At 36.2% G+C, this 11302-nt stretch overlaps 2 protein-coding genes across 2 annotated transcripts; one reads left to right on the forward strand and one right to left on the reverse strand.

Annotated features, from left to right (window-relative positions):
- Positions 1 to 251: 251 nt before the first annotated feature.
- On the reverse strand, positions 252 to 2390 carry LOC106411493 (pentatricopeptide repeat-containing protein At5g48910-like). Its single transcript, XM_013852263.3, has one exon. The coding sequence runs from the start codon at positions 2307 to 2309 to the stop codon at positions 351 to 353; it is 1959 nt and encodes a 652-aa protein (XP_013707717.2). The 5' UTR covers positions 2310 to 2390; the 3' UTR covers positions 252 to 350.
- Positions 2391 to 7245: 4855 nt separating this feature from the next.
- LOC106348890 (probable disease resistance RPP8-like protein 2) lies at positions 7246 to 11036 on the forward strand. Its single transcript, XM_048762209.1, has 5 exons — positions 7246 to 7471; positions 7660 to 8562; positions 8666 to 8812; positions 8982 to 10682; positions 10794 to 11036. The coding sequence occupies exons 1-4, from the start codon at positions 7384 to 7386 to the stop codon at positions 10658 to 10660; spliced, it is 2817 nt and encodes a 938-aa protein (XP_048618166.1). The 5' UTR covers positions 7246 to 7383; the 3' UTR covers positions 10661 to 10682; positions 10794 to 11036.
- The last annotated feature ends 266 nt before the right edge of the window (positions 11037 to 11302 follow it).

An 11302-nucleotide genomic window follows, 5' to 3' on the forward strand; every position in this document is an offset into this window, starting at 1 on the left:
TTGTTGTTAAAGTGTAGGGAAGAGTGTTTCAAGACGTTGAATGGATTCGGAACTTGCGTTGAGAATCCACCAGGCTCTGATAATTATACATGTAATTGTATGTTCGATTGTCCGACATCACCTCAACTACCAGCAGTCGACCATGTTAAATGACTTAAAATGTGAATATACTGTATGTTACTATGGATAATAATATTTACAATTTACAAAAATTATAAACAGTTTAACGTATCAACGGGTCTAAACGCATCTCAGGTCTAAAGAAATTTAATTATTATCATTGTTATGAGAGCAAAGAAATAACAGAACATGTGTATACACTATGAACAATGAAGTACTTTTGTTTACTTTCACCAATAATCCATACACGAGCATGATCCATTTTCGAAATGGTGAAAGCGTTTCCGGTCCCTTACCGTTATCTTTCTCTCGTAAACCTTGGAGATGAGTTTGAGAGACGAGTGACAATCCTCACAGATACGCAGGTTCTTAACAATGCGTATTGGTTTACCAGGTGTCGTGCTTATTAACCCAAACGCAACAGCGATCTTCTCGCTATGGTAATGAAGCGCGTTTTCTTTATCCTCTTCCTCCAAGTTCAGCAAAACCTGTGTGGTGATGGGTCTATACCCAGCCAGTCTCAGTTTCTCTGAGATTTCCACAAGCTTCGAGTTGATATCTTTGGCTCTCGGGTGAGAATCATCTTCCACAAGAAACTCATGAAGCACACCATCAACGTCGATCCAGCTACACCCGGGGTCTTTTCTTATATCCATCTCTTTCATCCTCAGCCTCATCTCTGAAACCTCTGACCAGTTTCCTTGAGAAGCATACATGTTTGAGAGAGCGACATAAGCTCCACTGTCCCGAGGAACCATATCCATCAGAATATAAGCCACACGCTTCCCCATCTCCACGTTTCCGTGCATTCTGCAAGAACCCAAAAGAGCTTTCCATATCACGTCATCTGGTTTTACAGGCATGTTGTGTATAAACTGCTCAGCCTCTTCGAGAAGACCAGATCGACCCAGTAGATCAACCATACACCCGTAGTGTTCGATCCTAGGCTCTAAACCATCCACATTCACCATCTGACTAAAATACTTCCTCCCTTCTTCTACCATCCCAGCGTGGCTACAAGCGGTCAAGAGATTGATGTACGCAACATCGCTAGGCTTAACTCCAGCCTCCCTCATTCTACAGAAACAGTCAATAGCATCACTTGCTAAGCCGTGTATAGCAAACCCGTTTATCATCGCACTCCAAGTAATCACATTCTTCCTCGGTAACCTCTCAAACACCTCAACTGCTCTCTCCACAACTCCGCATTTGGAGTACATATCAATCAAAGCAGAGCCAAGGACATCATCAATCTCCACTCTATTACTCTCTGCATAAGAATGCAACCACTCCCCCAACTCCAACGACCCTATCCTCGAAACCGCGGGAAGAACACTAACCAAAGTGACATAACTAGGACGCAAATCAACTCTCCTCATCTCACAGAAAATCTCCACAGCCTCCTTGTAAGCCCCGTTCTTGCAATAACCAGAGATCATCGTGTTCCAAGAAACGACGCTTCTCACACGCATTTGATCGAACAACGTCCGCGCAGCTTTACAATCACCAAGCCTCATGTAACCGTCGATCATCACATTCCATAGAACAACTTCGCCGTCTCTCTTTCTCCCACCATCAACCATCATCACAGCCATATCTCTCCCTATAATGTTCTTGTAAAACAACAGGCACGCGTCTCTCATCAAACCGCACATCACATACATCCTCACGAGATTGCTCATCACGAACTCGTCGCCGCTAAGCCCTAGCTTCAACGCCAACGCGTGGATCTGCTTGCCTTCTTCGATCCTCCCGGTTTTCGCGCAGGCCTTGAGGAGAGACGGGAAGGTAAACCGGTTCGGTTCGACCGAGTCTTCCTCCTCGTCGCTCGTCATCATCTCGTGGAAGAGTGTGATTGCGATGATCGCGTTTTGCTCGTCGCTCTCGCTGAAGCCTCGGATTATGGTGTTCCAGGAGAAGGTGTTGCGGTGAGGCATCTGGTTGAAGATCTTGTGCGCGTAATCGAGGTCGCGGTGGAGGAGATCGGAGGTGGTGGCGCAGAAGCGGAGGAGCTCCGCGGCGGCGAGAGTGTCTCGCATTTGGCCTGATTTGACGAATGTGGCGTGGATTTGGGAGAGGTCTCGCATGGTTCGGCATCTGTTGATCTGAGGGAAGAGGGAAGATGGGTGAGTTGAATGAGGTGACGGCGAGTTCCCGCCGGAGGAGTAAAGCGTCTGTGTTGGGTTCATGGTGGTGACTCGCGAGTTCTTCTTCTAAGGAAAGAAGAAAGGATCGTGTGGATAATCATCCTAATCATAAAAAAAAAAAAAAGAGGATCGTGTGGTTCGTAACAAGATAGTGCAACAGTCTTGATAACTGTCCAATTCTGTTATTTATTTATTATTTTTTATATTTTTATAATACTCCGTTTTACAATATACTATTTTCAAATTAATAAGCTTTTAACCTGTTTATAAATGATTAAAAATAATTAAACTTTGATTATAAATAAATTTTGATTAACAATTTTCAATAGGTTTAAGAGGTAATTTGCTCAAAAACAACGAAACATAGTGAAATTAAAAATATGCCAAAAACAGTACAACTTCGACACACATGAGTTTCCTAGCTAGTGTTTAAAGACCAAAGTATCCTATCCTTACTACACGTAGTAAAATTTATCTTATCCACTCATTCTCTCTGACACAACGTGTTAAATGTTTAGTATAACTACTTTCCACTTGCATTATCAAATTATTTATTGCAAGTGACACAAGGTTAACTCACGTTTAACTTAGTAAAATGTATGTAAATAAACATTTGTTACGTAAAAATTAGTGTGTTTATATTTTTGTTAACCGGGTTCACATTAAATTGGTCATCATTTCAATTCTGGTTAAAAAGCTTTATAATAATAAATAAAAAGTTCGCATATGTTTTATGAAATGTTCATCATTTCTAATTCATGATTTCTGTTCAAATCGTTAACAACCTTTTTCTGGTTCATTCACTTGTTGCAATACGTAAATTACTGCATGCACAACATATAAATTGAGTGTAAACTAACAAAATATGTGGCTTGCTAACATTAAAACTTTATGGCTAAATTTAAAAATACAATTACTATCGCTATAATTAACCGTCCAATAAAATTGTTAGTTAGCTGAATAAAATAATTTATGTTTCGAAGTTATAGAGCTAAACCCTAAACCCATAATCGTAAACTCTAAACCTAAATTTATTCATAAACCTTTAAACCCTAAACCTAAAATCCAAAATTGCAAACCATAAACCCTAACCAAATTGATCATAAACCCTTGATATTATATTTCAATACAATAAACAATATAGAAAATTTCAGTAAGTGTAAGCCTTGATAGATGGAGAAGAAATATAAATCAATTACCAAGCTTGGAAAATTTTCCGATACATTTTCAACAAGATTGAGATTTTCAAGTTTTGCTTTATCAGAATCCATCGATAAGTATTCAAGAATTATTTCGATAATTCTTTTGAGAACTCATTATGTCGCTCTAGTTCAAAAAAATTCCAAAAAAAATCTTGATTATCGAGGCTCGAACTCCGACAAATCCACAGATAAATCCACGAGGAGTAACCTAATTCCCACGATCCTCCATTAATAACAATTGTTCGAGTGGAGGTTATTCTTGTAGTGTAAGTGTTATAGTAACCATGAACAAAGTTGCTTTTCTGGCTATTATAATGGTTAGCCATCTAATAATGGATTTGGGTGCTACTAATTTTATTAATAATTTTAATAAAATCCCATATGCAATTAGAATGTTTTTATATATATATATATTCGTTGGAAATATCAAATTGTTGGATAGCTAATATAATATATACACGGTTAGAACATGAGTTACTTAGGATAAAAAACTGATTTACTGGTAACGTCAGACTGATTTACTTAATATAATATTTACACAGTTAACAAACAAATTATTTGAATTATGTATATTTATTCTCTGATACTATAAAAATTAATATCATAACTATGACATATGAAATGAACATACAAATAATATTCTATATATGTGTTTGTTGGTACATGTCAAATTATTGGACAGCTAATATAATATTTACATCTTTAGAAAATGAGTTACCTCGGATTAAAATTGGATTTGTTGGTAATTTCCGATTGTTAAACCGTTAATATAATATTTACATAGTTAATAAACAACATCTTCACTTATACGTCAAACCAAAAAATAACATGTGATTTAAACAAGATTGTGGCTTAACATATAGCTACAATATATATATACAACACGTAATATATATAAGACGGAGATGCAGTGATGGAGAGTTTCAAAGGAGTCGCAGTGGCGCAGAGCTTCAATGAAGATGCAGCGCCGAAGAGCTTCGCCGGTGACGCATCTACTGAAAGATTCACCGGAGACGCAGAGGTGGAGATCTTCACCAGAGACGCAGAGTCCACAAAATTCACCAAAGACGCAGCGACTTAGAGCTTCATAGGAGACGTTACGGGAGAGAGTTTCACCGGAAACGCAGTTAATGTGACGAGATTGAGATTCCAGTGCACCACCGGAACTTGAGTTTTTTCAGTGCACTATCGGAGTACGATGCTATTTCCTCCATAACAACTATTCATCCAAAAAAAATGTCAAACCAAAAGAACTTGGGCTTGACATGTGAAGATTTGTGAACGGTTGTAAAAACAAAACTCAAAACAGAGAGAAAAGATAAAGATGATTCAAACAATTACAAGGTGGAGTAGGTGAGAGAAAATAAGGAAGAAAATTTTGAAATTCGAAAATTTGGAGTGACAGAAAAGAGATGAAATTATTTATATGTAAGAAGAAGTAAGAGATATGAATACATAGGATTTATCAAAAAAAGATACGAATGCAGAGAATAAAATTTTATCAAATCTTTAGCAAGATATTGCCTAAAACAATAGTAGAGTTGTTTACATCTATATAGGAGCATCAGAGTCCAAGAAAAAAACCAACAGTGTCAAAATAGTAGAGTTTGGTAGATAGCTAATAATGCATAACTTATTTGGTATGTATCCTAACTTCTCTAGGTTTAAACCAGTAGTAATTCAATAAACTGAACTATTTCCTTCAAGTTTATATTTGAGAATCCTACAATGTGAACTTGGTTCTAAACATCCATAGACACATTGAGCCCAACACGGTAATAATATGTGTAAGGTCCAATTACCCAAGATTTTACATGGTTAAAGCTATCTTGGTTTATAAATACAACTAAATTTATTAAAACAACTAAATTTGTAGAGCACTGTGATTTAGTGGTCAAAGTTTAAAAGCCAGCTTTTACATCAAACCAGGGTTGAACCAAAAATGCAATTTATTGTATATTATAGGATGTAAACTTTTTTTAACGTTAGATTGTATTATTAAGTTTTTTTTGGCAAACCGTTTTAAACAATGAGAACAAATAAAATAAATATTAAAATGATACAACCGTGGGGATCCAAAGTAAATTAACACACATCTATTTTTCGTATGGATGACTAAAAATTTTCATATAAGAACTCCATATTTGCTCTGGAATAGTTGAATCTCAAGGGAGATAATCTTCATATTAATCCAAAACACCACGCTTCAGACTGAAATGTGAATGATTGCCACTCACCTTTTAATACTCCAGTAGGAGTCACCGAGACAAAACAAATTTTTAAATTGCTTTATTAATAATAATAGAGTCAAATAGAATACCGTTCCATAGAATTCGACGTGCCTTTCAAAATAACCATAGTTTGCAGCAAGAACCTCATCACCAACAAATAAAAAACCATCAACTAGAAGCCGGTAAGATCCATCGTCACCATCAGTAGTAGATATGTTAATTACCTTTTCTAAACGGTTCAATTGAACTAAAACTTTTATCTTATCAAATCCATTGGGAAGAAATATACAAAAGAACAATCAAACTTTGATAGATTTAAAATAAATTGACAATCAAACAAAACAAATGACCGGAAATAAAGCAAATCAAATAAAAAGAAGCAAAATGAATCAAACAAGCCGATGTCGGAGCTATAAAAGCCTCCGGCCATTGGCTTGAATTATAGAAAAATATCTCTCTTTCTCTCCTGACGGCTAGGGTGTAAGCTTATAGGAGCTATATGATGTAAGCTTATAGGAGATTTGAGAGTGCTACAAATAGAGGCATTTGTTTTGATTGTGTGATGCGGAGAGAACAAGTCCATCGAAAATATCATATATGCAGAACCGTCTGTTGTCGATCCAAATGTAATGGGAGAGCTTCGTCGTTTTAATTTTGTGAAGTTGTTTATCAATATCAGATATATTGCATGTAGTTTACTCTCATTTGTTATAGAGATTAGATAATAATGTACCTAATGATAAACAATGCAACTAAATTGAAGAAAAAAGTCAATAAATAAAATATATAATAGAAATAAAGTGTATATTGTGGAAGTCACAAAACAATTATTTTATTTATTTTGAAATTAGCAATTTTGAATATTTAATTTTGAACCAGTCTCGTAATTTTTTTTCATGATTATATTGTTAGTTATATTAAATTGATAATTAATTAGTTATTATAGATAATGAAAATTAATGAAAGAAAAATCTTTTTGGTAAAAGATGAAAGATATATTGAAATTATAAGAATATAATGTTAAAATATTAATGTATATTTTAAGAGATTAAAGTAAGAACATCTCTAACCCTTTACTATTTACTCTATAGTAGCATTTAAAAGCAAAATGATTCTAATCTATTGTTATTTATTCATCTAAAATAGATATTGGTATTTTTTCATCTATTTATAGAAAAAAAAACATCAATCTCTATTTTTTACTCTATATTTTGTTTGGGATGGTCTAAGAGCATGATTAATGAGAGGTTTTTAGGGTTGGGTTCTTAGCGGAATATAAGAATCCGTCTCTTAACTTTTAACTAAAAAAACTAAGAACCAGCTCTTAAATAAGAGACTTAAGAACCGGTTATTAGCTATTTTATTTAAAAATTAAGAGATGAATTCTTATATTCAGCTAAAAACCCTACGATAAACTCCCCATTAATCATGGTGTAATCTAGCATTTCATACCCATAAAAAAAGAGCTATCGTTCTAAGAGATTTTGGTAAATGTGGCCTCGATTTTTGTTAAATATCGAGTGGTCTACAGCAAATGCACTATTAGCCTTACCAAAAACCACTATCGTCAAAGACTTAAAAACTCACATATTTTCTTTTTATCCAAAATTAGTACCACAGGTGGCAGTTGCTGATTAGTCATTGACTCATAACAGATCATAATAGACTGACTCTGTCGATAAGATGGACTTGGAGTCTACTCTTTCGCTGCCACTCATATCTATTCTCCAAAGAACGTCGCTACGCGAGTTGCAGAGCTGTTTCATAAAAGGTAAATTATCTTTTTCTATATCAAATATTTTTTTTCTGCTTAACTTGCTTTGATCTGTCTTTTGCCCTATGTTGTGAACTTGTGGTCGAATCAGATTTTTTTTAAAAATAACTTGGATTATTAGAAATCTTGTTTCACGAATTTGAGGCATTTACTCAAATCTTATTATTCGTTTGCTTGATTAAAAGTCATGGCTGAGGTAGTTGTGTCAGCGATGGTTGAGGGAGTTGTATCGTTTGGAGTGGAGAAACTCTGGGACCTCCTGAGTCGAGAATCTGAGCGATTGCAGGGAGTGCATGAGCATGTTGCTGGTCTAAAACGCCGGATGAGAACGTTACAGTCATTGTTGAAAGATGCAGATGCCAAGAAACATGAGAATGAAGTTGTGAGAAACTTCTTGGAAGATGTCAAAGACATTGTTTACGATGCTGAAGATATAATTGAATCCTTTCTTTTGAAAGAATCAAGTGGTAACGAAAAAGGGATCAAGAGGCGTGTGAAAAGGCTTTCTTGTTTCTTAGTGAATCGCCGAAATCTTTCTATAGGCATTGAAGGCATAACTAGGAGAATGTCTGAGGTTGTTGCGGACATGCAGAGCTTTGGAATAAAAGAAATCATGAATGATGGTCGTTCACTGTCTCTAAAAGAGAGACAAAGGGTGCAGAGGGAGATCCGACAAACATTTCCTAAGGGTTCTGAAAAGGGCCTTGTTGGGGTGGAAGAGAGTGTTGAAGAACTGGTTGGTCATTTGGTGGAGAATGATAACATTCAAGTGGTTTCCATATCAGGGATGGGTGGTATTGGCAAAACCACGCTGGCGAGACAAGTTTTTCATCATGACATTGTTCGACGTCATTTTGATGGATTCGCATGGGTATGTGTTTCAAAAGAGTTTCGGCGGAAGGATATTTGGCAAAAGATCTTGCAAGATCTTAAACTACATGATGAGAACATCAAACAGATGGATGAGAATAAACTCCAGGCAGAGCTCTTTCTATTGCTGGGAACATCTAGACATTTAATTGTCATCGATGATGTATGGAAAAATGAAGACTGGGATAGAATAAAAGACGTTTTCCCCCAAGAAAGAGGCAAGCTCTTTAATTGTACATACATTACCTAAGTGCTTCCCTTAGCAGTTTCATAAATGCCTTTTAATCCCTACCTGACATAAAAGAAAATTACAATTTGCAGGTTGGAAAATGATTCTTACTTCTCGCGATGAAGGTGTTGGTTTACATGCAGACCCAACATGTTTTGCCTTTACACCAAAAATCCTTACTCCCGAGGAAAGTTGGGAGCTATGTGAGCAGATAGCATTATCTAGAAGAGACAAAACTGGTACGTTTATATATAAGAATCTTATTAATCCGTTACGACACATAATGTGATATCTCGTACCTCCTATTATCAAAAATCTTGTGGAGTAGTTCACTAATTTATCTTCTGGGATAGACATATATGGTTCATAGCTATTATCTTATAATATATGCTTTTTTTTTTTTTGCAGAATTCAGTGTTGATAAAGAACTGGAAGCTATGGGTAAAAAAATGGTTACATATTGTGGAGGGCTACCGTTAGCTGTTAAAGTGCTGGGAGGCTTGTTAGCTAACAAGAAATATACGGTTGAAGAGTGGAAAAGAGTATATGACAATATTCAAACTCAGATCATTCGCTCAGATGACAACAAACAAGATTCGGTTTACCGAGTATTGTATCTGAGCTATGAAGATTTGCCAATGCATTTAAAGCATTGCTTTCTTTGCCTAGCTTATTTCCCTGAAGATTACAAGATAAGAGTCAATAGACTGTATTATTTATGGGCAGCCGAAGGAATAATAACGTCAAGTTGCGATGAACCAACCATTCAAGAGAGTGGAGAAGAATACTTGGAAGAGTTAGTAAGGAGAAATATGGTTATTGTAGAAAAAAACATTAGGAGTTGGGGTTGGGATTATTGTCAAATGCATGACATGATGAGAGGAGTATGCTTACATGAAGCCAAAAAAGAGAACTTTCTTCAAGTCATCAAAGCCCCTACTACTTCCACTTCTACTGTCAATGCTCATACTCGTAGATCTCGCAGACTCGTAGTACATGGTGGTAATGCACTTAATATGCTGGGATGTAAAAGCAACAAAAAGGCTAGATCTGTTTTGGGTTTTGAACCCGACAGCAACATGTGGAAGCAGTCAGCTCAAGGATTCCAAAATTTACAATTACTTAGGGTGTTAGATCTGAGTGAAGCCAAGTTTGGAGGGAGAATACCTTCTAGCATTGGAAAGCTCATTCATTTGAGATTTTTGAGCTTATACATGACTAACAGAAGTCATCTACCTTCTTCACTACGGAATCTAAAGCTTCTACTCTATTTGAACATATTCTCCGTCGGGAGTGTTCACGTGCCAAATATCTTAAAAAAGATGGTAGAGTTGAGGTACCTGTGGCTACCCCATTCTATGGATGATAAAACAAAGTTGGAATTGAGTAATCTTGTGAACCTGGAGTTTTTGTGGGGGTTCAATTCGGAAAATTGTAGCATCACAGACCTCCGCGGTATGACTAGGCTCAGGACTCTCGTAGTTCTCGAAGGCAAGTATACTTCTGAAATTCTAGCGTCATCTCTCCGTGAATTAAGAAACCTGGAGAGGTTTCATTTGTCCACCAACATCCAATCCGATGAGGCTTATGAAGTGGATTTTATTTGGAATTTCATTCATCTAAGGGATTTGGGGATGTCGATGCTTATGCCAAGGCTTCCTGAGCACTCTCGATTCCCTCCCAACCTTGCAAGAATATCTCTACGTGAATGCAGAATGGAGGAGGACCCACTACCGATTCTGGAAAAGTTGCTTCATTTACAGTCGGTTGAATTAAGCTACAGTGCTTTCGTGGGGAGGAAAATGGTGTGTTCAAAAGGTGGATTCCCTCAATTACGTGAGCTAATTTTAATGTTTCTAAAAGAGTTGGAAGAGTGGGAAATCGAAGAAGGGTCGATGCCATGTCTTCGTACTTTGTATATACAGCGTTGTAACAAGTTGAAGGAGATACCGGAAGGGCTGAAGTATATAATCTCTTTAAAGGAGCTGAAAATTTCAGGTATGAAGAATGAGTGGAAGGAGAAACTGGAATCAGGTGGGGAAAGTTACTACAAAGTCCAACACATTCCTAGTGTTCAATTCAACTAATAAGGAGAATAAAACGTCTCAGGTATATATTTTTGGTATAATGTTCCATATTGTTCGTTTTGTTGGTTATGTATCCTCTGAAGTTTAGTGTGAAAGTCTCAACTATCTAACATTTTTATTATTTGGTTTTCAGAGGAACCTACTCAGAATCAGTACCCACTATTCATTGTGTGATGGCATATATATAAGTCGTTTTTGTTTGTGTTGATGTATAAAGTTTGCTTCTTGTCTGCGATATTCCGTTTATCTATTCCATGCTCACTAGCTGTAATGCTAAGTTTGAAATACATTCTGTATGTCGAACCATATTTTCTTCAATGTCTCCCTTTTTTGTATGACAATGCTTTGATAGTGATCATTGAACATGTTTTTATCATTTGGTTTAACGAAGATCAAGAGATGGAGGGAGTCAACAGCTTTGACACCAAACATCTAGTTAACCTAAAATATACAATTACCTTGATAGTATAAACATCGGTCACAGAAAATTGTTTATCTTTTGGCTAATTGATAGGCATTAGTGTAGTAATACACGGAGTTTTACTCTTGAAACGAGGAAGAATCTTAAACGCTTGGCTCAGGTCTCGAATACAAACCATCTTACAATCCTTACTGTATTGACACAAACTATTATGCAAAACC

The sequence above is a fragment of the Brassica napus genome, chromosome C7, assembly GCF_020379485.1.
Source record: "Brassica napus cultivar Da-Ae chromosome C7, Da-Ae, whole genome shotgun sequence".
NCBI classification, from domain to species: domain Eukaryota; kingdom Viridiplantae; phylum Streptophyta; class Magnoliopsida; order Brassicales; family Brassicaceae; genus Brassica; species Brassica napus.

Coding starts and splice junctions, on each gene's coding strand:
- LOC106411493 (XM_013852263.3), bottom strand. CDS start 2,309: ATGAACCCAACACAGACGCTTTACTCCTCCGGCGGGAACTCGCCGTCA.
- LOC106348890 (XM_048762209.1), top strand. CDS start 7,384: ATGGACTTGGAGTCTACTCTTTCGCTGCCACTCATATCTATTCTCCAA. Junction 8,563..8,665: donor CGTTTTCCCCCAAGAAAGAG/GCAAGCTCTTTA, acceptor TACAATTTGCAG/GTTGGAAAATGATTCTTACT. Junction 8,813..8,981: donor ATCTAGAAGAGACAAAACTG/GTACGTTTATAT, acceptor TTTTTTTTGCAG/AATTCAGTGTTGATAAAGAA.